Below are 25,159 nucleotides of genomic sequence, written 5' to 3'. Positions count from 1 at the left end.
GTAAAACACTAAAATATTATTTTAGGAAAATGATATATATAGCCCTTAGAGCACTCACATCAGTGAGCAAAAAAAAATTTGCTCATTTTGGTGAGCAAATTTTAGCCCACTAGTGATAAAAAAAAATGTTCATCATTCTATCTCCTACTTTTTCACATACTCCACCAACATTTCTTTCTCTTACACATCACCATATTATTATTAATTATGTTTTGGTTAATGACATTTTAGTGCTACTAAATTACAATTATACAATTATTAATTAATAATTACAATTTTTGTGAATTTTGAAACTATACCAAAATATGTCAAAATTGATCTCTATTTGTAGGGAAAAAAAATTATAATCGTTGGTAATTTTTTTTTAATTACAAGTCGGCCAATATAGCCGTTTAGAGTTAATAACTTTTTAAAACGGTAACAAAAATCTGATTGGGTGAAGAGGGCTGACAGGGACGCGTGTCAGCTCCCCAATGGCTGGTCTGACGCGCCCTGTCAGCGGTTGTCCTTAATTTTATTTTGCTTCTTAGCCATCCAAAACGACGTGTTTTGGTGTTGAGGTGTTGTGGGTGCTTCCCAAAACTCGTCATTTTGGGGTGTCAGAAGCAAAAAAAATGGCGCCACTTTGGAGGAGTTGTGGGGCCCCACTTTTAATGTTCACCTTTAATTTTGCTCATCCTATGAGCAAATTCTAAAATGCTCATGAGCATTTTATACTTTGGCATTGATATAGTAACTTTTTACCTATTTTTGCTCATCAATTTTGCTCATGAGCAAAAAAAATGCTCACTGATGTGAGTGTTCTTAGGGCTACGTATAAGCATGAAAAACACTCGATAATGGGTGGACCAACTAAATATCAATTAAAATAAATATTAAACAAAGCCATTATTAATAATTTTTTTTATTTTTACATTGACAAAGCCAATATTAAGTATATATGAATACAAATTTATCATGTAATTATTTCGTTAAAGACCCTGTCCATTAAAAGCCCTTTAATTTTATCCTTAACTCCCTAAACCTATTATAATTGGACTACCTTACCCAATAACTAGTTCTACATGTAACTAAAGAGAGTATAAAGATCAAATGTGTCAAACTAATAAATTATAATTACATATATTTAAGATCAAACTAACATTTCCTAATAAATAAAAAAATCAACCTAATAATACAGGTAATTTATAAACTGTTAAGAATGTTCAAGAACGGAAGGAGCATACTATACCATTGTCTCTTTAATATGGGATATCAAAGTGACATGAATTAGCCAAATGATCCAAAAATCATACGTACTTGGGTTTTTCCAAGTCCACGCCTAGCTAGTAGCTACCTTGTAGCTAATGATCACTCCGTTACTAAGTGTAGGGAAATCGAGAAGGTGTCTCAACCCACATAGCTGGTGCATTTCGTGCATAAGTTGCTCTTAAATGTGATGGACTAATGTAGTCTTGAATTTTTCCACCGGAGGTAGAGTTGTAATCATAAACACCCATGAACTTATCGCTTTCATAAACAGAATCATCGACATAGTAAATGCAATTAGGCTTACAACCACGGTCGTCTGAGGATGCCTCCACAAAAAAAGATGATTTACGACTCAAGAAAAGAGCTTTATTTCCTAAACTATTGACCTCTTTAGTATTCCCGTTATCAGTATTCACTTCCCACATCCTGAAATTTAAGCACCATAGCGAGAGGGATTGGGACGCTTACAACGAACTAGTACTAGCGCGTCACCTGATGCCACCAAGTATATCTTTCCCCTGTCCTTGTCCTCTTCCCATGGAGGTTTAACGAGTAGAACCCGAGTGCATATGGCATTGTTGTTTACGACAAATCCAACAATTGTTTTACTTCTCTCATCACAGATATAAAATTCCCCCTTGTGAAAAGTGACAGTAACGCGTGTTCTTGTGTCATCACCGCTTAATTCCTTCACCACCCAATAACTTTCTTTGCTATTCCAAATCGCGACAGTGTTGACATCCTCGCTATCCTCAGCTTCGAAGAAACAGGCTAGGAGATAATGAGAAGTGTTTGAAGGACTTTCGGACAAAGCAAAACTCAAATAACTGCGAACATAGCATTCAAAGTCTTCATAATCTTTGAGTTTCCACGTTAGATCACTTGGGAGCTCAGGGGTTCTAATTGCCTCCTTGGAAATTGGATGGACTAGACTAATCACAATATTCATTGCACCCATATCGTTTACACAAACTAGCCACCCACGACACGAAGAAACTATGTACTGCCACATGCCATAAGGATCATCCTCTGGAGTCGGCAAGTCTAGCTTGCTGATCTTGCGGCTGTAGAAGCTGTATAATAGTTCCTTTGAATAAATATTGCCGCTTTCAGGTTAAAGCATTAGCCAAGGGTTTGACGTGATGCTGCTGATCTATTAGCACGTTTCATAGCTCTTCTCCAGCACGTACAGACTTTACCAAACGTCTCAAAATCTTCATAAAACTCAACGTGTTCAGCTAGCTTCGTTATCAATTCTAGATCAAGATCGTAGATCATTGCTTAATCGGAATGTGCAGCTACTAAGATCTTTGATTTAAAGAATCAAAAGTAAAACAAAATTCTGAAAAACTTGGAGAACCCTTGATACTAAAGTCTCTTTTTTGATACCTGAAATAGAGAAATAGATAATTAACATAGATAAATATTTTTAGGAATCTGTTAGGAGATAGAAAAGTATATTGATATGATTTGCACTCCGTATAATATTACTGTGAAAGTATTAAAAGATAAAATTAAGTAAAAAGATAAAATATTTACCAAAATTCCTTCCTTTTCCTTTCTTTCCCTCTAGTCTTCCATCATTGCTATCCAAACAACACTTTTTTCACATGCCACGGCCCGAGAATTCGGAACAGCAAAATACATGCACGGCTTATTTCCTCTGTTTCTCAGTTTCATGTGACCCTGTCAAGCTACAAACAGTTTGCATGTATAAATATACAATGGTTCATGGTGTATAAAAAAAAAAAAAACTAGGGAGAGATATCAGATATGATCATTGAATGAATAACAGCTGAAGTTGAGCTTTACAATTGCATGTCCACTAATTCTTAAACCATCGCATGTAATTATTCACAGAAGCATACTATCCATTTTACAAAGTATTACAAACGTATACTGGGAAAAAAAATTATCATTTCCTTTTATTGCTCTTCCAAAAACTTGCAGGATGTAGAAATAAGAGGGTATCCATGTATGATGCTATGAGCAGTATATATAAGCACTACACTAACACAACAAGGTTCATTATTATATTAGGTCATCTAAAGGGTTCCACGGGAGCAGTCTCTTCAAGAAATGCAGCAGCTTCAAAGCATTCTGCAGCATCAGAAACCGATGATTCACTATCTGCTTTGCAAAGCAGGCCTAGGTTATACCAAGCAACATGATTAGTCCTGTCAAGCTTGAGTGCGTTCATTAGGTAGGTTCTAATGACTGAATTATGCTTACAACTGAATCGTCTAAGTACCATAGCTAAGGAGATTAAGCTTGGGACATAACAAGGATCGATATTCAAGGCAGTGTTGAAAGCATCAAGAGCTTGCTTGTAAAGGCCTTTTGCTTCGTGATATGAACCTGCGCACAAATATATACAACATGAAATATATCCTTATTTACTCATCATTGGACTAGTCATATTTTTTGAAAATGCTTTCAAATACTCCCTCCATTGGGAATTAACAACCACATATACTTCATTAGGATGTTCCAAAAACAATTCAGCTTTCCTAATATAATAATGGTTTATGATCAGATTCCCATTAGTGATATAAGTAGTGGGGAGTGAATTAAAATGATCCACCTATTAAAGGTCTTCTGTTATCCTTTTCTGTTTCTGGCTATGAGTAGCTTTGGGAAATGGAAACTGTAACAGTAAAGATCATTAGCAGGATATTATCTTGCACAGCAGGATAGGTAGTTCTATGCAACACCTTTTGGTTTTTTAAGAGAATTCCAATAGTTCAAACAACACGAAGTTACACTCAAAAGCAGCAATAAAGCTAGTACTCGCATCATAATCACAGGAAAATAAAAAATAAAAACATTTTCATTTCTTCCATCATGTGAAATTCATCTAAATCCATTACACTAGCTTATCGGAATATACATAGGCCTAAACACCCATACTTCCTCACTAACCACAATGAGTTGGTTCCTATGTCACCCTATGACAGTAGTCTACTATCTCCAATTCTCGATACTGTAAGAATGACAAGAAACTGGTTCAGTATTGAAGTTAATTACTCTTCTGAACACCAAGCCTTTTTAACAAGCTCTAGCGCATTTGCCAATGAAAAACTTGACAAGAAGAAAGAAGAAAAGGTGATAAAAGGAACCAGCAATCAAAAGGGACTTTCAAATAGTTGTATCAGGGAGAGAATTCTTTCAGTTCAAAAGTCATATAAGGGAGAGAATTTCTTTCAGTTAAAAAGTTGTATCAGAAAGGACTTGACATAGAACATGAAATTCAGGTACAGCACACGATAAAGCAACATTTCTACCCAGAAATAAGACCTGTCAACTGATCCTCGGGTTTTTAAAATTCTATTTTAAGGCTCTATTTGGTTCAACACATTTTGTCTGAAATTATTTATCTAAAGTCACTTTGTCTGAAAAAACTTATTTGTCTGTAATTGTCTAATTTGTGTGTTATGTCTAACTTTTTTTTTAAAAAAAACTAATTATTTTGAACTTATTTTGTCAAAACTTAAGAGCTAATTTAAACTTATCTGACTTATATTGTCTGAAATAAGTCTATACAAGTTAAATTAGATGAAGCAAACAGACCCCAAGACTAATACATCACTAAAACCAGATAAATTTTGGCTTCTCTGAGTATTAAATTTTACAAAATAAATCTCAGAAGAAATTATACAATAGCAAGTTGATTAAGCATATCCAAGTTAGTATAAATGACTGCATATGTACCTAAAATGTGCCATCTGGAAGCACTATTAGGACTGATGGCCTTGGCTTTAGACAGACAAATCTCGGCATCATTCCACTGTGACAAGCTGATATATATACATGCCAGATCATGCCATGTTTGCAGCTCTAACTGCCGATCGTGATTATCAAGACTCTGTAAAAAAGAACAAACTTGTGAGCAAAAAAGACTAGTTAGACTGTTAATGATCGATATCTAAAACAAGACCGGATTGCCATTCTTTATGTCAGGGATGTAATTCTTTACATAGTATAGTATCCTTGAAAAAAAAAATTCCTATTTCACATTGCACTGATGTAGATGGAGTAAAAGTAGACATACTCACAATACACAGCACACACAATTCTAAGGGCATACTGAAAGCTTCTAAAACGTATCCTTTGCGAAATATTCCTATTGTATCTTTAGGTATGTATGTAATAAATTCACACACGCAAACAAGAGAGTGCGCACAAAGAATCTACGCATGTAATAAATTCACACACGCAAACAAGAGAGTGCGCACAAATAATTTTCTCACAAAGTAGATCTCCTTATCAATTTTCATCTTCATGCAGATTTAAGCATAATAAGTAAATACATTAATGCAAAAAGAGCCAGTTAATAGACCTTAATGTACCTTCCTAGATCCAGAGCTCTTCTTTTTTACTTGTAAAAGGGCAAGAATCTGCATATATGTCTCAATGGCCTTTTTTAGATTGCCCTGAGCAGTTTGGATCTTAGCTTTTGTACTCAAAAGCTCTCCCTGATCCCACTTTCCAATTTGATCCAAAGCAGCATCAATAACTGTTTCTGCATCAACATAACATTTTTGCCCAGATAAAATCCGTGCTAACAGCAGCCATCCTTTAATGTTGGTTCCGCCATCCAACTTCAGCAATTTCTTAGAATAATATGCTGCAGCATTCAACTTTCTTTGCAAAGCATATTGTAGACTTAGATGGTACACAGACATGGAATCACTAAACTTTGTCAATTTCCCAGCAGATTCCAGAGCCAGAACAGCTTCTGTCTGCCTTGTAACCCGCTCGGAATCAGAGACTGCGGATTCATCATACTCTGAAAATGACATGCCCAGAAAAGAGTACATACGACCAGCTGTATGATTACATCGATCCTCCTTGTAAACTAGAGCTCTTTGAGCATATGTAATCCCCTCCTCAGCCAAACTAGGGCTTTCACTGCAGATTTTTGATGCCATTAGTAGGCCAGATAAATGATTTGGATCCTCAGAATGATGCAATAACTTTTTTAAAAGATTCAAAGCAGCAAAATTGTCACCATGTGCATTATAACAAAGCGCTAGAGTGTGATACAAATCCTTTCTCTCAATTATCCCAGGAGGCAATGCTTCTATCACCCAGGCTAAAGCCTGCGGTTGATTAGCAACACTTAGAGCAAAAGATAAATGTTCCACAATCGAGGGATCCCATTCAATCTGTCGCATAGTCACTTTTATTAACAGAAGCAATAACAGCAGAGTAGCCTCTTCTATATTGGTTTTAGGTACAAATGAACTATCCTTTTGAGAACGCAAATTTGGTGGACTTGCCTCAGCACCACTAAACAACAGATAAACAGCAAACTCTTTCTGTATTCTGGCAGAAGTATCAGCGTCAAGGTTCCAACGATGCAGAAGGGCTTTTCGGTACGACAAAATTGCATCCTGCGGACAATCAGCCAGTTTCCATAATTCAGGAAGCAACTCTACAGCCCTGATTAGAGTCTCCTGTAGTTTAGACTCAATACCAAAGTTGTCAGGCAAGCCAGCTGGTAATGAAGATTCAACAATGTCCAGAATAATTTTGCATGATTGAGCAGCTTCTGCATGGCAACGATTGGAAAGAATGTTAGCGAGAAAATGATGATCCAGTTCCTGCAAACCCAGATATAATGTTCCCACCAATTATGTTGATTTACGACATCGTGAATACAGAATACATGTCCACACAACCAATCAGCAATACTGCCAAAATCAGACGAAAAATACCAAAACAGAAGCATATAAATGACAAATCAAAGGCAAGCTGAATTCATGGACACCCAGTAATACACCTAATAGTTGTTTATTTGAGCTTCAGGTGACTAATTTCATGACTAGCAAGACAATGAGGCCAATCATCATATTCAAACCTTCCAACAATCCTTTACCTATTGAAGGAGAAGGGTTTGACCAAACACATGTCAAAAAATGGGCAGATTTAAAGCAACGATACCCCTCTCCTCCCCCAAATAGAGGGTAAAAACCATTCATCTCGGTCCCTTTTTTTCACAAGATTTAATCTCCAGAAAGAGATATAATTCTAGATTTCGACAAATAAATCAGCATATAACCTGATTATTATTTAACACTCTATCAGATAGGATATAAAGTAACAGACTTAAAACAGGATAATGACCACGTACTTCACTAAGAATGTGTCCATAAGGTAATAAGCTGTACAGCTCATAATGTTGGCTAAAAACAGCCATAGGCAGAAAAGAAAGTATTTCCAAGAAATACCTTTAAACTTCCCAAGGGACTGCAATGATTTTGCTTTTAGTAACATGGCCTCAAATAATAAATTAACAGCATGTAGTGACATTGGTGGGGCCGGATCACTTTGAGAACGCCTTTTTGGACGATCTCTAATTCTGGCAAGAGTAAGTTTGATCTTGGGAGTAACTGAGGTGACATTAATCCCTTCAAATACCTGTACAGCTTGCTCAATGTTTCCTTTCTGATACTCATATTTTCCTAACAACGCTCTTGCTTCCTGAAAAGTGGAGAGTTCATTTAACAGATTCAGCCATCATCTCTAAACACTTGCTCCTGTATTAATAAGAAACACTTTCACCTATTTTAATATGAAATACATCGACCAAACAAGGCAGACCCCTAACAAACTTCCTTTGAGCTTGAATCTACTAAAGCTACTTAACAAGGCAACTCATGCAGTTCAACAAGTAGTTGATCTCAATACATGGCACCATTCTCTTCAACTCAGATATGTTACAAAGCAAGTGTAAGACTCATAAGATAATGTAAACAAACATATTGGAAGACACTTGAAGACACAGAGGTCTCTTATCATCCATCTCATAATCATTTCATGCAAACCAAGTTACACAATCAACATTCTAACAAAGAAACCAAACGGCAGACAAACCTCATAGTTAAGACCACCACTTTCACGAAGTGATGACTCGGCTTCTTCAATATTCATAGTATCAGGCCTAAGTTGGACATCATCAAGTGAATCAGACCGCTTCAGGATCTCATCCACTCTCATCGGTTCTCCAGAACAGAAGCACTGCATTATACTCTGACAATTCCAACAACCACTACTCTTCTTCGGAACTCTTACAGAGCTCCTGTTACTCATATTGCTCGAAACAACGATAATTTCTGCCACAAGCACATCAACCAAGATCAAAACCAATACCCAGAAAAGTCTCTCATTAACCACATTGCATAGAAATCATTATTTTACAAACTAACTACTCAAAAGGATTAAACTACCAAACACCCAAAGTCAATAGAGCAACAGTACAATTGAAATTGAATTCTCAAATAAGTATAGCAATTAATAATACAGCACATACTAGAACAGAACATTCAACATGATCAAAATTATGAATACCCATTTTCCACAATCATCAAAAATCCTCAAACCCCCATCACAAATCCTCAAAACCCCATCATTAATCCTCAGAAACCCATCATAAATCCTCAAAAACCCATGAAAACACCCAGAAGTTGTATCTGTAAAACCAATCCAAAACCCCCCACAAATGAATTGAGAGAAAAAACACAAAATTGAGCAAGAAATCAACTAATTATACCTAAATTATAAGATAGATAATCATAAAACTTCTTTCAAAATTGTATAAACTGAGATTAAAGAACTAACCTATTGTCGGAAATATTGAGGAAAAGTTTGGAAAGATGAAGAAAAGAAACAGTGGTACCCATCATTGAATTGAATTGGCCCTTGAATTAAATTTTTTTCTTCATTTATACTGTTTGATTGTCTTTTGAAGGGTTCTCTTGTTTTGATCAAGAACCATGAATTGTTCTACAGTGCCTTTTTTTTTTCCAATTATTTAATTTGGGAATTTTGATTTTAACTCTTTTCTGGGTTTAGTTTAATTCAGGTAGCCTCTTTTTCTATCCTTCTCTAGGCAGTACTTTGGTAGTAGAGTGGGTATGTTTTGGGAATTGTGAAATTGTGAATTGGAGTTGTTGTAAGTTTGTAACGTAAAGGCAAAGATTATGTGACCTCAGCATTTTTTTATTTATCTTGTTTACTTTACTTTAAAATAAAAAAAAATTGTAAAAATAATTTTAGTTCAATAAAAATAATTTTAATTTAATAAAAATCAGTAACTTTAATAAAAATATATAACAGAAAATCAGTACTCCCTCTGTGTTTTTTTTTAAGTGTTACAGTTTGATCGACGTTTTAGACAATTTAATTGACTTAAATAAAATAATAGGTAAGTGGGGTAGTTGGAGTATTAAAAAATTGTAAAATAAAAATAGTGAGGTTAATAGTTTATTGAAAAGTAACGAATGTAAGAGGAGAGATATAATAAAAAAATGTAGTGGGTTTGGATGGGGACCATGAGAGGAGAGAGATATAATATTTTAATGTATTTTTTTGCCAAAAAAAAGGAAGTGTAACACTTATTAAAACAAGGTGAATTTAGTAAGTATAACACTTAAAAAAACACGGAGGGAGTAAAAATAATTTCAGTTCAACAAAAATAATTCTGGTTAGTAAATTTAATTCCAGTTCAGTAAAAATAATTTAAGTTTAGCAAAATTAATTCAGTTCAGTAAAATTAATTTTAGTTCAACAAAAATAAGGTGAAGTCAACATGGCCTAAGGCTTGATTTAATTGGAGTTTGATTATTTTAAATAAAGTAAAAGCTAATGAACGTCCTAAGAGCGTTGGATAATAAGATAAGTAAAAGATATTAAATCAAAATGAACATTAATTACGACGTGTGATTTTGGCATGTATTTCCAAATTAATACCATTAGAGAATATTTTGAATGCTTATCCAACGCTCGGGGGATATTCGTTAGCAAAATCCTTTCATTTAAAGTGTTCCTTTTGATTCTTAACATTTATTTGTTTCTTTATCTTTTTAGTCATAAATTTTTGGACAAATTTACTTATATTACTTTATAGTATAAATGCTCAATTGTCCTTACTTTTTCATGTGCAATTGTACTTGAATACTTTCTCTCACCACTCTCTTCTCCTTTCTTCCTACTTACCTTCGTTTTTTTTAGTTAAAACGTATTACTCCACTTTTTAGATATTATTAGCTGACACGTTTCCTTTTTGAGTAAGTTTTATACCTTTTTTAGTGTACCCTACATGCTTTATTATTCTCTCTCATTCTCTGTCCTCTCCTTAATATGTGTGTCTAAATTAAACGTGTCAACTAAATGAAAATGAAGGAAGTACTTTTTAAATTCAATCATTGATAAACCGTCAATATACCTCAACTCTATACAACTTTTTAATAACCAGAACGGGGCGAGATATAAGTATAAATTATGGGATAAAATATCTACTTTCAGAATTAATGCTAATAGATATTTAAACTTGTTGATGTGCTCAAAAGGGATAATATATATTGAGCCAGGATGAGTATAAAATATCTTGTTGTGTAGCTTTGTTATCTAATATCTATGTAAAAGAACATTGATGCAACTGAGATATTCTTATGCATCATGTCATCAGAAATTCAGAAGTCAGGAGTCAGAAGTCAAACCCATACCAATCCAAGAAAGCCAATTGAAAGTGGCAGTTGGTATATAATACAGTATTAATGTTATAATCAGTGCCCCCCTAAAAAATCAACTCATATTTGTACAAAACAATTAGCTTTGCATATTCTCGAAAAAAAATTAAAAAAAATCATTTGATTCCACAATTCACACAATCACACTATAAATGTTTCCTTGTATTTAAACATGTTTTTACCATTGATTTACTTAATCATGTTTTAACCATGTTTACAATAGAAAAATGTAATGTTTGTTTGTTTGTTTGTTTGTTTGTGTTCTCATTTCCATATAGAAAAATTGTCCATCTATTCATACAAATCTTACCAATAAACCATACAAGCTCTTTACTGCAAACTACAAAGCCTACAATCGCAAGATGTGTATTTTGGTGAAACGTTGTCCGGAAAACCAAAATTTTTCAACTGAAGGATAATACAAGAAAAGAAATCAAGAATCATCAATTAGTGACCGCAACTTTTCTCGGAATGCTGGTGCTTTGTCTGCCTCAACAGCCATCACTAGTCCCATTAGTCGATAATTTTTTAACTGCATCCACAATTATCAATAAACAAGCTAAAATAGTCAGCATTTCTGCCAGATTGTCCTTGAGAAAACACCTTCCAAGACATTTAGAGAACTTCTAATAGGCTAAATAAGCAAGCATGCACAGGTCGATAAGAAAAACATGCGATGTATCACGATATCCCTATTTATCTAAAGTAATTTAGATAACTGAGGCAGTACAGGAATAAGTAGGAGAGTGAAGAAGAAAAAGGTGAATGCCAAGACAGAAAGAAACTCCCAAACTAACCTCTTGACTTGCTGGAGGCTGAATGTGCAAGGGGAAAGTAAATGACCATGAACAAAGCTGAAAAATCCCATACAGAAATCATCAATAACAAGTGGAGAAATTTCATATATTTTAATTAAAACAAAGGCCTGGGATTGACAAAAAACCTCGAACAAAAGTTCATCTTCTGGTTTTACATATATAATATCCTCATCATCGCTACTAGAAGATGCCTTCCTCTTTTGTCCTATCTTCTGCTACAGGCAGAACAGCAGGAGAATGCAAAAGATAAATGAACATGACAGCTGTACACTGAAATGAATTGCTGAAAAGTTACCGAGAGAACAAAGAAGAAACAGAATTGAATTACCTTATATATTCTGGTTACCAGTAAATAATGTTTGAAGCGAAATGATTCACGGAGATCTTTTGTTGGCTTCAGTGATTGCAAAACAAAATGATCAGTTTTTTTAGATCACTAACAGTCAATACACATAGAAATACAAGCTTCAGCAGATAAAATAAACTTCATCTAACCTCATCTTCAGTAGCCCACGAAATTTCATCAAAAAGGGCATTGTAAAGATGTGGCAGAAGCTGGGGAGGAAGATTTGTAACACGCTGAGAAACCACTAGACCAACATGGTCAGCTTGGTCTCCTAGAAGTCTTTTTAGATCACCAACTACATTCTTTTCCTCACATACTTTTAGCAAGTAGTCTCTTACATCAGTGATACACTTATTATCCTGGCATCACAAGAACTCAGAATCATTCACTTAGTTGATTGATCGAGAACAATCATATTAATCAATATAGAAATGGTGGCAAACTTTGAGTTTTGTTACACGTACTAGTGCAATTTGACTGATAAAGCAATTTAAAGGGTCTTTAATGAAATTCTAAAGGGACAAGCCACACTGAAAATTGAAAATGAGACACCTGTTGTACCTTATATCTTCCTAAGTTCAAAGCTGTAAGAAGTGCAAACAATCCCTCATCTTCATCATCTTCTATCTTGACCACAGAGCCCACTGTTGTTTGCGCTAATATTAAGTCTACAAACCCACTCAAGTCCCACACCTTATCATCAAGATAGCTCTGTAGCAACATCTTTACTCCATGAAAGTCATCAGGCTTGGGGTCAAAAAAGGCAAAATCTGCCTGAATTACTTCCTTTGAGAAGAAATCAAAAAGGAGAAAATATTTAGAGTAAGTAAAGACAACTTGAATGGAAGCATTCAGCTAGAATCATTCATAACAACCAACAACAATTATATGCTTACTTCAGGAGCTTCTTCTTCTTCAGAAGATTCAGATTCTGAACTGTTCTCCTTCAAATTGTGCTTCCTACTAGATCTATTTGCTGAAAATATACAATAGCAAAGATTTCCAAAAGTCATGTTAGATCAGCACATGAACTGCTAATCATAAATAGAAAAAACAGGGCACCTATATAGGACAATGTTTTTAATAGAAAAAACACCTATTAACTTTGAAGAAGTTCTGTCAGATTTTGAATTAGAAACTTTATTTTTTGATGAGCAAGCTGTGGCAACTCTAGTTACTGAACGAGCAAATGATGAAAACGCAAAAGGTCGAGGCACCAGCTGGCCACTTCTTCGTGGTTTTCGAGGCATCCCCTTATATCTACACATAAGTAAAATTTGGTTAACATCCATCTTAAATCATCAGACTTTTTTCTCCCTTCTTTCCTCTTTCTGAATGCAAATGAAAGGGGGGAAAAAAGAATCAGGCAAAGAGCATCAAAGCACTCCAGCAGTAAGAATTTCAGATGAGTAATAAGTTTAATTGATACAAAGAGAAAGTACTATGCAACAAACACAACTCAAAAGTCAATCTCATATGCATAGCTACACATCAGAGAAACTCAAACATCCATAAGACACAAACAATTGCCTAAAGCTCATCATACCATTTACGATATTTAACAATAACCTTTTTGAATTTATTTTTTTTTTAAAAATTTTAATAGTTAGAATCTAATACTATGAAAGGACCTAAAGCTCATCATACCATGAAACCGAAACTCATAACACCAATGGATGTGAAACCAACTACACCTCCATACACCCAAACCGCTAAAATCCGCAACACCCATCTAGTTAAAAATCAATAATCTAATCAACTAGCTACAGTCATTGAATTGGAAACCAATTACACCCTTTATTTTGAACCAAAACTAATCTCACAGGCACAACCTCTCAAATAATTAGGCTCATCCATGAATTATATTTATTACTACAACAAAATGCATTAGAAACCCAAAAGTACTCATTGCCTGTCAAACAACTCAACACCATAAGGAACGAACATCTAATTCAAACACCCCCATCAAACCAACTCCTCAAAACCCCCCTCTTGATTCCCAAATTAATATAATTTGTAATGCACAAAACAAACGCACATACAACTATCACAGAACAGCTAGTCTACCATAAGGGACGAACATTGAATTCAAACACCCCCATCAAACCAACTCCTCAAAACCCCCCTCTTGATTCCCCAAATCAATATAATTTGTAATGCAATTAAGCAAACAAAACAAACCCACATAGAACTATCACAGAACAGCTAGTCTACCATATTCCTCTAAACCAACAATCCCAATTCAACCAATACGAGCAGTCAAGCAGGCCCGTCCCCGAGCGGGCAAGAGGGGCGGCTGCCCTTAGCCCCAGGAGAAAAAGTTCATTTTTATAGTTCCGTCCTAACAATAAAGGGTTATAAACAGATTCCTGCAACACATTAGCAACCAAATTTGACTCAATTATCAAATTACTCCCAAAAAACCACACAAAATTCTTCTCATTTGAGCCTATCAACGTAAATTGCACACATCAAAACTATAGCAACAAAATCCCACATTATAATCAGTCATAACTTGAGTAGTTATAATCTATAGTTCAATAATACACCTTAGAAGAACCCTAAATTGACTATACTAAATTACTAACAATCAAATTACTGATAGGGAGAAATTAATAATCGTTGATTAATGGAATAAAAGGGAAAATTAGGTTACCTCAAAAGCTGCTTCAATGGAGGAGAGAAAGCTAAGAAGCCGCTTCAACGGAGAACTCAGAGTATGCTTCAACAGAGGAGGAAGGGGTGTGCAGCGCCTGAGTGAAAAACCACACGCTTAGTCGCTTACTACTTCTACAGTTCGACACTTCGACTCGACGTTAGAATTAATTCTCATCTTAGGTTTTTTTTATTAAAAAAAAAAAATTGAAGGAAATTTTTCATTTTTTTTTTTTTTTTTTTTAAGGAAAAAGGAAAAGTTCATTTACGTATTTATTTTTATTTTTTTTAATTGTATTTTATTGTATTGGAAAAAATTTAACACTACATATTACCGCTTGCGAACAAATTAGGTTTAGATTTGTCAATTTTGATCATTAATATTCTTAACTTAACCGGTGGTAGTGGTGTTTATCGGTTCAAGATCGGATTAGATCAGACTAACCCGAGTCGGATCGAAGACCAAAAATTAAAATTTTAAAAACCGAAATTCGGATCGATTAAGTTGGGACTGAACCCTGACCGGACCGAAAGATTCTATCCAAACCGCAGACCGGACCACTTTGGACCGATTTTTTTTATAAAAATTCTAAATTTTAAAAAAATTTATGGAAAAGTCGGAAAAAAAAGTAAAAGAAAAACTATATATTAACGTCTTTTTTTTTTGTATGTTTAGTACAAAACAGCTCATAAAATTAAAGTTTTCTAAGCTTATTAAGGATTCTTAACCATTATTTAAGGTTTTTACGCATAATTTTAGCAAAAAAGCGGTCTGGTCCAAGACCATTTTTTATAGGGTTTTGGACCGGACCGTAGACCAGAAAAATGAAATTCTAGACCCAAAGACCGGACCGATTAATTCAGTCTGGTCTGGTCCGTTTTTAGGTCGGACCGATTTATGAACACCCCTGGGTTTCCGGCTTTCTGCTGCTAATTCCAAACAAGGATAAAAGAGGGTTATGGTAGGACAATGACAATTAGTGAAAAAGTTGATCACATCGCTTGACATGAGCCACAAAGCCCACTATGATTGAGAGTAATACTAGGATGGTTGACCTCCTAGGAAGTCCTAATGTTGGTTCACGTAACCGATTCTACTTATGGGATTAAAACGTTCAAGCAAAAGAAGAATAATATCGATTAATTGACAGATTAATGGTAAAATATCAAACTAACTTTATCCATATCAAATATTGTCAATGATCAATAGTTGTGGTGATTTCAGTATGGGTTCAGTTGAACCCAAACTGAACTAAACCCATACTGAAACCATACAAGAATTTGGGAAAAATTCATAAATCTAATGGGAAAAATTAAGTTAAAAGCAATTGCAACCAATAATGTTAACTATACAATTTCGTGGTTCAATGGTCAAATGTAGAAAAGAATTGCACATACTAATGCATTCAAAAAAATGTGCATGAATAGTGCAAAATTTCAAAAGTTGTGAATAAAAAAGAACGGATGAAATATACGCCATCTAATGTTCGAAACTCCGAAGAATTCAAACCCATATGTCCAAATTTCTAGAATTACCACTAGTTAATACTTAATAGTGTGCAGAATACTAAAATTTGATTGATAACTATCAACTAATATCATTTTTAATTGCGTTCTAATAATAAAGTTTCCAAAATTTTAAAAAAGCTAGTATGAGTAACTATAACTTTTGGTTTTTGCATTGTTAAAAGACTTTTACCCATAATGAATAAACTAATCAGGGCTAAAAAAAAGTCATTTTATCATTGTAAGTAACTACCACTAGCCTTTTTTTAATTTGGCTTAAAAGCCAACTTTCAGCCAATCAAAAAACCATTAACCAAACATGTTTTTGGTTGTTTAACACTAAAAAAAGCCTGAAGCCAACTAAAAAGTCATTTACCAAACAAGATTAATAAGTTGTTTACCAAGCATTCAAATAGACTTCAATAAGTTATAAGCTCTCCAAAAACCTTTTTACCAAATAAGACCATTATACTACGTATATTTTTAAATGCGGAAAATTTATTATGAGACAAATTATCAGTATAAATAAAAAACATCCAAATTAATCCCGCTAGCAGTAACTCCAGTTGGCACTATGGAGGAACTGAAAATCTCAACCTTCGCTTCCATTTGTAAACATTACTACTTCAATAATCCTATAAGATCACTGCTTAGTTGAGATAAATCATGCATATAAAAATTCCTGCTATTTAGCATTTGCCAGATTGTTGAAGGGTTCTTTTTGATTTCATCTTGGCACCGTGTACCGTCTTCCATGGCAGCCAAAGCCGCCTTTTTCGCAACCCCATAGGCCTTTACATTCAAAGATTTAACAGCAGCAGGAACATCATTGTTATTAGCTAAGGTATAGAAGTGAACACAAACACCAACCGCCGTCTTCAACTTGGGGGGGCAGGCCTTTTGCAAACCCTGAATATAGGTCGAAGTTTCCTTTGCATGAGCTTCAAGCTTGCCAAGGGCTATCTGGGCTAGCCCTTGGACACTTGCTTTGGCACTTCTTGGATCTGATCGGAGGGTGAAAACACAAAAGCCGAAGTCAGATATCTTCCGACATGTTAGCACCACTGGATCAGTCTCGCTGTTCAACTTCCTCATCAGCCCATTGCATAGAGTTGATGGTGAAGCGAAGAAAACAAAAAAGAGAGCAATTTTTACAATGATGGAATGCATTGTGCCTAGTTGATTGTATATAGTACTAGACACACAGAGGGATGAGAATACTCATCATGCAACAGACTTATATAGACAAAAAAGATTAGCTTGATGCAGGTAATCAACCAAATGCCTGCAGATCCGCAGTATCCGGATGTTTTTCTCACGCATTAAATTTCTCCTGATTTTGTCCAAATATAACAATATTGATATCTGAAGTGATATAGTTCTCCTCATTTGTCCAAGTATAACAATATTGACATTTGAAGTGATATCCTCAAGATATTGTGCTAAAACCCAATAAAGAAGCAAATAACAAGAATCAAAATAAATTGAAACCTTCTAAATAAGCACCTAAATTCATGTCAAATAATGCAGCAAAAAATTTATTTCAGCAGATAGAAACTGAGATAGTCAACATAAAACTAGAGGCCTTATTTTTCTTCCTTGTTAACCTCATCCTTCGGCTCCTGCTCATAACGGCGCTTGAACTTGGCAATCTGCCCCAAGCTTTGAGCCATCTGACGTTTTGCTCTGAAGTGATAAACTTTGGGTTCTCGGTGGATTTTACTCATCATGACATTAATCAACCTACCACTTTGGGTTACATAGGATATCCATTGCATCTGAGGGTGCAATCCTTTCTTCATTTTCAAACTCTGCAGATGCCGAACAAAGCTAAATAAGAGAAGGAAAATTTGGAAAATATAATTCTACAGCTCATTAGGATTTAGGAGTAGGTCTTATAAATAACAGGGCATGCAGAGATCAGTAATATCCGTAAACATTATTTATTTTTTAATATTTTAATATCGTGTCTGTGGTCGGGGGGGGGGGGGGGTTGATCATACATGCAGCAGGTGAAGCTCCAATTCTTTGATATAAAACCTAATATAATCAATGAATTTTATTCAGTCAAACTACAGGTCAAAGAAGAAATCTCACATGCATCGCCTACATTTTGGAAAATGTAAGTCTATCAAATAATTATCAGGCACTTGAAATGAGATAAAGTGTGTTGAAAGACATACACAGAACAAATTTTGCTCAGTCAAGACCACCAGTCCACCACCACCTCAGAGCTTTTGTGGTAGACAAAGAAAGTGAGGATGAGAAGTTCCTATACATAACAGTGATTGAGAGCTAATTAAAGGGGTATAAAAGAGCAAACTTTATAGCTCAAAGAATTTTACATTTTTCTTTTACTTCTGCTTCCTTAATTTTTTACATAATTATTTTTGGCCCCTTCTTTTCCATAGTTAATTAGTGTGATAACAGGCTTCTGGCTCAAGGGTCAAAGTAGTATAGCACATAACATAAATAAAGAGCATGAAGGGTATACATACTATAAAACTTGGGTCACTATTATGGGATGTGAGATAGTTTTCAGAGGTGAAATTATGAGGAGAAACCGAGATATGACCTTAGTAAAATATGAGGTGACTTTGTCAAAATTGAGTAAATTGACCACCCTTCTGTTTGAATTGATAAACCAAACTATAACACACACATTTGTGAAAAATGAAAGGAAATTTTGTCTAAAACCACCCGCCAAATACTGTATTTTGTCAAAAACCACCCAAAAAAAAAATGTTGTCTTAGACCACCCAAATACAAAATTTTGTTGTGTAAGACCACCTAGCTCAACTTTTCGACTTTGACCTCAAAATCCGGCGTTGACTCCGGGCACGTGATAAACACGTGACCCCCCTCCCCCTTTCTTTTTTTCTTTTTTTTTTTTCCCATTGATTTTTCTGGTTTCCCTTTCTCTCTCCTCTCTTTCCTCTTCTTCTCTACTGGTCTTCTTCTCCTTCTCTTGTCCTCCCTCCTCTTTCTCAATCTTCTAGCTTTTCTTTGTCCCTCCTCTTTCTCAATCTTCTAGCTTTTCTTTGTCCCTCCTCTTCTCTCTGTTCCACCACCAACATCAACGATCATCAACAACAACAACGCTGTAGCAACACCTCCACCAACAACCACCAACATCGACCGCAACAACACCTCCACCAATGTCAACCAATCACCACCAACATCAACCGCAACAACAAAAACGGCGCAACACCAACAACAACAAAGGCAACAACCACCGTCGCAATAAATTTGTAGATCTAATGGTGGTTTTTTTTTTTTTTTTTTTTTTTTGTGTGTTATTTTTGATTCTTGGGTTAATTTTCGGTTTTTTGGGATTGATTTTGGTTTTTAGGGGGTTAATTTTCATTTTTTGGGCTAATCTTTGTTGTAATAGATTAATTTTAGTTTTTGGCGTTAATATCTGAAATGGTGGTGGTGTTGCCGTGTTGGTGGTGGTGTGTGGTTGTATGTGACGGTGGGGAAAGGGCTGGTGGGAGAGGTGGTAGGAAGGTTAGTGGTTGGGGCTGTTGTGTTGGTGTGGGGTTGTGTGTGACGGTGGGGAAAGGGCTGGTGGGAGTGGCGCGGTTGATGTCGTTGTGTTGGTTGGGTGAGCCGGTGGTTATGACATGGGGCTGGTAGTGTGGGGGGGGGGGGCTGGTGGTGTGGGCGGTGCCGCGATGGTGGTCTCAATACCAGAAAATTCGAGAAGAAAATAAAAGAAAGGGGAGGGAGGGGTCACGTGCCCTGAGTCAACGCCGGAGTTTGAGGTCAACGCCGGATAGTTGAGCCAGGTGGTCTTACACAACAGAAATTTGAATTTGGGTGGTCTTAGACTATTTTTTTTTCGGGTGGTTTTTGACAAAAACAAGAATTTGACAGGTGGTTTTAGACAAAATTTCCAAAATGAAAACATAAGATAAATATATTTCCACCCTCAGGAGGCTCAAAGTGCACTGGACTAGATGGCGATGGAATTCCATTCTGACCATGGACATGGCAGGTAGACCATGCCAAGTCTTTTGGAGTATAACTAGTTTTTCTATGAAATTCGTTTGGAGTATTACTATATAGTAACAATGGACTGATTACAGGTTGTCAAAACATGAAAGTGTGCAGTTCATGGATCGATACTTTCCTATACATATACTACATAAGAAAGGATTTTAGCCTAAAATTTAAGTTTTGAACAACTTGACAATAAATCAATAATGCAGTGGATCTTTATGTTGTTTAAGTTAAAACAATCTTCTGTTTATGGCAATTATCCATTAAGACTCAAAATGAGAGGAACCACAGGAGACAAAATCACAAAAATTGTGAGGAATCAGGAAAAGGTCAATTTTAAGCATGGCAAATATGGAAGGAATTGCTCAAAAGATCAAGAGTCACAACACAAGAAACATCTATAACTGTGACATGAGTGCTCTTTGAGCTTTGAAAGGACAATGGAGTAGGCCAGGGAAAAATAAGATAAATTAAATTAGGCAAGAATACTCATTCAACAATAAAAACACATGAAGAGGTTATAGGTTGACAATCTACAGTTCTTGGATAGATGCATTCATGACTTTTTTCGCTCACCCTCAACATAAGGTGTACATGTCAACATAGCACACTTGTGTGGTTTTGTCACAGCTGAAACAACTGAACAGCGAATAAGTCGATTAAAACATGAAGTCGGTCAATTCCCTTTTTTCCCCCTTCTTATTAAGGGTTGGGTCTTCCACAGGCTTTTCCTCATTTCTGTTATATTGGTTTTGGGGAATTCCTAGTATGTGTAAGGCATGAATCGCTAAGCTAATCTTATTTTAACAGTCATATTCATAGTACAATATACAACCTCCGTTTCATATTATTTGGAACAATTAGACATATTTCCTCTCTAATTTGTGTCAAATCATTGCAAATAATATGAAACGGAGGTAGTACCAGTAATAGTTCGTCAATTAACAATCTGCATTAAGCAGTTATCAGATCAGATTTGCCGATTTATCTAAAATTTTGAGCAACAGCAAATCTAAAGATGACGTTTCGCGTATTCGTAGTTTGGCTCTGGCAAATGTATGGAGCTATAGCTATTAAACTCAATTAAGCTATATATATATATATATATAAAAACTGCTAGTGATACAATAGCATTCAGAAAGCAATTCAAGGGTATATAACTATGTATTCTTTGTAACAAACACTAAAATTAGAATATTAACCTAACTAGACAATTTACTAGCTCCAAATTTGCTAAATGCTCTTCAACACACCCTTTATCAAACAACCCTAATCAATAATTTGAAACCCTTATGGCTTCATTCGGCAACAATCGAGTCAAATTGCAATGTCGGGTTTCTAAGTAACGAATCGCAGGCAATAATCAATAATTACATTGACAAGTAAGATTAGCAAATCAAGGAGTGCAAACAAACAACTGAAAATGGCGATTACGCCAACATAAGTTCACCACAAATAACACACAATTGAAGTTTATATTCATAGTTTCATCCAAATATTTAGCATTTTGCAATACATTAACAACTAAATTAGACTCCATTAAATTATTCTCGCTTAAAAATATAATATGAATAGAAAATTTCTAGTAACGAAATTGCAAGTTATAATATTTCATTGATTCAGTAATTATAAGCATTGGTTCAATAATCCGTTTTAGAAGAACCCTAAATTGACTGTACCACAAGTGACAATTTAATTAACGAATAATACTAGAATATGAAACTAATATTCGATGATTAGGAAAAATTAGGTTACCTCAAAAGCTGATTCGATGGAGGAGAGAAAGCTCAGAGTACAATAAAGGAGTAGAGGAGGGTGATGGGCTTTGTAAACGTCAGAAATCCCTGAGTACTTGTTTTTAACGTTAAACTGAAATATTTTTAGGAAAAATACACTTTAATAATCCCAACTTTACTCAATTTAATTTAAATAAATCCAATTTTTGATTATTCTACAATGATCCCAACTTTCATATGTGTTTTCTTTCTTCAATTCGGATTATCGGTTACCTGAAAAAAGGGTTAACATTTAAAAAAAATTATATGTCACGTGTCGCTTTTCTAATTGGTTCAAAAAATAAATAAATTTAAATTAATAAAATTAAAAAAAATAAAAAAAAACCAAAGACCACCTGCCATCCAACGCTGGTGGCCGCACTTCCCCAACCGGCAAGACCCACAGCCAAGCCACTGCCTACGAAACCCAGCCACCACAAACTCCCACCACCCACGAATCCCGACCACCCCCGAAATGCCAATTTCATTCACGAAACCCACCAACCCCGAAAATCCCGACCAACCCACAAAACCCAAACCATCCACGAACCCCGACCACCAACGAAACCCAAACCCACTTTTTCGACCTACCGAAAACCATCCCCTCACCAAAAACCCTCTCGTCACTCCTTTTGATTGCGATTTCCGGCGATTATAGGAGAGAGAAAGGGTTGTGTTTTTGTATTTCGGGGATGGGGAGGTGATTTCGATGGTCAGGATTGGTGTGACAAGTGGTTTCCGGGGTTGGGGGAGGGGATAGGGACGGTTTCAGGGATGTGGGCTTTGGTTATGGTGGTTTTGGGTTTTATGGGCGGCGGTTTCGACGCAAGAGTTTTGGCTATGGCTGGTTTAGGAGGTGGGGAGAGGTAGAGGGGGTCGGTTTTGCGGTGTAAGGACGGTTTTTGGGGAGTTTTTGGTGGCTGGGGTAAGGGAGGTGGTGGTTCGAGGTTGGTTGTGGATGGAATTGGCCACCAACGGTGGTTGTAGGCTGGTGGTGGCTAGTTTTTTTATTGATTTTTTCTTTAATTTTTATTTTATTTGTTTGGACCACTTACGACTTGACGCGTGTCAAGTGACCTAAAATATTAGGTCATTGACTTTTGTTGACTTGTTTGGGATTGAAGAAAAAAAATATGCAGGTGAAAGTTGAGATCATTGTAGAATAATCGAAAGTTGGGATTATTTAAAGTAAATCGAGCAAAGTTGGGATTATTAAAGTGTATTTTCCTTGTTTTTATTGAAATTAAATTATTTTTACGGAAATCAAATCATTTTTAGGAAAATTTCACATTTACTATCAGGAAAAGCACCCGTGTTCACATTTGCTATCCCTTTATTTTTTTATTTTTTATTACTACCACACAAACACACTAACTGTTGAAATCACTACCACTTAACGGAATCCGTTAGGATTTCCGTTAAGTTTATTAAAAAAATTTAAGAAAATTAAAAAAAAAATAATAAAACAAAAAATAAAAGCCAGCCACCCAAAAAACCCTAGCCCTCCCTGTCAGCCACCCTCCCCCCTCCCCCTGCCTGCGGCCAGCTCCCAAAGATGCGGCGGCCGGCGTCGGAATCGAACCCCTCCACTTCCCCACCCAAATCCGACAACCCTAACCCTTATTTCCCTGCCCGAAACCACCACCACCGACACCACCGTAACCCCCAAACCCGGCGACGCCCCATACCACCACCACGACACCACCCTAACCCCCAAACCCAGACCACCACCACCCACGTGCTTTCCCACGAACCCACCCACGAACCCCCTGCCAGACCACCACCACCCATAAACCCACCCACAAACCCACGAACCCAGACCACCACCTGCCAAAACCACCAAACCCAAACCGGTCGGAATGGGTTTGGGATCGGGTTTTCGAGGGGAAGGGGCTGGGATCGGGGCTGGGATCAAGGTTTGAAGGGGAAGGGGATGGAATCGAGGTTTGGGTTGGGTTTTCGAGGTGATCGGGGCTGGGAAAGGGGCCGTTTTCGGCAGCCTTGGTGGTCTGGGCTGGGAAAGGGGCCATTTTCGGCAGCCTTGGTGGTGGAAGAATGGGTGTGCTCTTGGTGGTTGTGTGAAGGTGAGGAGGTGTTGGTGGCGTTTGGGAAGGAGGTGGGCTGCTGGTGGAGTTCGCGGCTGTCGTGGGCTTCTTTGAGCGCCGGCTTAGATGGGAAATGGAGGTTGGATGGTGGCAATAACGGTGGTTGAAGATGTAGCGGTGGCGGTGAGGTGGTTGGATGGTGGTTGGGCTCTACTAACGGAAATAGTAACGACATCAGTGAAATGGTAGTGATATCAAAAATTTTGGTGTTTGTGTGGTAGTAATATAAAATAAAAAATTAAAGGGGTAGCAAATGTGAACACGAATGTTTTCCCTGGTAGCAAATGTGAAATTTTCCTCATTTTTACTAATTATAAATATATTTTTACCGATTTTTATTATTACTGCCTCCGATTTTCTTTTTAAGTTGCAACTTTGGGGTATTATTTGTGAGATATAACATATTTCAAAGTTGCAATTAAAAAAAAAATCGAATGTAGAATTTATTTTTTTTTACTAAATTTAATTTTGCAAAAGGTAGCACACCGTCACGAGTCGTAGGCAACAATTGGAGCTAGGGGGCTTTGGTGCTCATCTAAGCACTTCCGCCTATTCTTCTTCTTCTTCAAAATAAAAAAATAAAAAAAAAGCACTTCCGCCAAAAAAACTTTATATTGTTGTAGCCTTGAAATATCATTGAAGACTGAAGACCCACTTGACAGTAACACAATAATACGTTATTTGTACTATGGGCTCAAATTTGGGGGTTCACCATATTTTGGGCTAAGCTAAGGAAGACCATGGTGGTGCGTGAGTGGTGACGGTTTTCCAAAGGAGGTCCCGAATTAAGAGTTTGGGCAGCAAGGAGTTCGGAAAACGCAAGATGCTTCTAGAAGGATTCGGGCTTCTCTAAAGAGTTCTTTTGAGGGAGTATACTAGAAGGGATGTTCGCTTAAAAAAAATATTAGAAGGGATGTTTCTAAAATATTCAAGGGTCATCTTGTATATAGAAGGAGCTTCTAGGGTCTTCTATATATGTATATAAGTAGTATACATTCTAGAATGTTATAGAGCCTGTTCTGTACACCCGGGTGTACGGTACAACCAAGTAATTTACTCATTAATTTTTGCTCATTCAAAAAAGGAGTAGAATTTTTTTGCTCGTTTATTAAATGAGCAAAATTAATGAGCAAATTACCCGGTTGTAGCGTACACCCGGGTGTAT

General features: G+C 36.1%; 4 protein-coding genes across 6 annotated transcripts; all 4 read right to left on the bottom strand.

Annotated features, from left to right (window-relative positions):
* Window positions 1-1,449: 1,449 nt before the first annotated feature.
* LOC110727981 (protein NPGR2-like) lies at window positions 1,450-9,229 on the bottom strand. Its single transcript, XM_021907581.1, has 7 exons — window positions 8,875-9,229; window positions 8,131-8,369; window positions 7,485-7,737; window positions 5,601-6,805; window positions 4,963-5,116; window positions 2,791-3,609; window positions 1,450-2,640 (listed from the first exon to the last, which is right to left on the bottom strand). Exons 2-6 carry the CDS (start codon window positions 8,344-8,346, stop codon window positions 3,293-3,295), a joined length of 2,145 nt encoding a protein of 714 aa, XP_021763273.1. The 5' UTR covers window positions 8,347-8,369; window positions 8,875-9,229; the 3' UTR covers window positions 1,450-2,640; window positions 2,791-3,292.
* Window positions 9,230-11,019: 1,790 nt separating this feature from the next.
* On the bottom strand, window positions 11,020-15,128 carry LOC110727980 (protein BCCIP homolog). 2 transcript variants are annotated; one of them, XM_021907579.1, is made up of 9 exons: window positions 14,605-15,128; window positions 13,045-13,208; window positions 12,845-12,924; window positions 12,510-12,734; window positions 12,098-12,307; window positions 11,931-11,996; window positions 11,728-11,817; window positions 11,582-11,638; window positions 11,020-11,316 (listed from the first exon to the last, which is right to left on the bottom strand). In XM_021907579.1, the coding sequence occupies exons 2-9, from the start codon at window positions 13,196-13,198 to the stop codon at window positions 11,218-11,220; spliced, it is 981 nt and encodes a 326-aa protein (XP_021763271.1). In that variant the 5' UTR covers window positions 13,199-13,208; window positions 14,605-15,128; the 3' UTR covers window positions 11,020-11,217. The 2 variants fall into 2 exon arrangements, with proteins under 2 accessions (XP_021763271.1, XP_021763272.1); XM_021907580.1 differs by having other exon boundaries at window positions 11,728-11,814; window positions 14,605-15,111.
* A 1,602-nt stretch (window positions 15,129-16,730) lies between these two features.
* On the bottom strand, window positions 16,731-17,279 carry LOC110727670 (cell wall / vacuolar inhibitor of fructosidase 1-like). Its single transcript, XM_021907250.1, has one exon. The coding sequence runs from the start codon at window positions 17,277-17,279 to the stop codon at window positions 16,731-16,733; it is 549 nt and encodes a 182-aa protein (XP_021762942.1).
* A 90-nt stretch (window positions 17,280-17,369) lies between these two features.
* Window positions 17,370-23,587, bottom strand: LOC110727979. 2 transcript variants are annotated; one of them, XM_021907577.1, is made up of 3 exons: window positions 21,870-23,587; window positions 18,293-18,381; window positions 17,370-17,920 (listed from the first exon to the last, which is right to left on the bottom strand). In XM_021907577.1, the coding sequence occupies exon 3, from the start codon at window positions 17,909-17,911 to the stop codon at window positions 17,696-17,698; it is 216 nt and encodes a 71-aa protein (XP_021763269.1). In that variant the 5' UTR covers window positions 17,912-17,920; window positions 18,293-18,381; window positions 21,870-23,587; the 3' UTR covers window positions 17,370-17,695. The 2 variants fall into 2 exon arrangements, with proteins under 2 accessions (XP_021763269.1, XP_021763268.1); XM_021907576.1 differs by lacking the exon at window positions 18,293-18,381 and having other exon boundaries at window positions 21,870-23,105.
* Window positions 23,588-25,159: the final 1,572 nt, after the last annotated feature.

Source organism: Chenopodium quinoa, unplaced genomic scaffold, assembly GCF_001683475.1.
Source record: "Chenopodium quinoa cultivar QQ74 unplaced genomic scaffold, ASM168347v1, whole genome shotgun sequence".
In the NCBI taxonomy this organism is placed as follows: Eukaryota; Viridiplantae; Streptophyta; class Magnoliopsida; order Caryophyllales; family Amaranthaceae; genus Chenopodium; species Chenopodium quinoa.
Note: the sequence above shows the minus strand (reverse complement) of the source record. Positions and strands in the feature narration are given on the sequence as shown.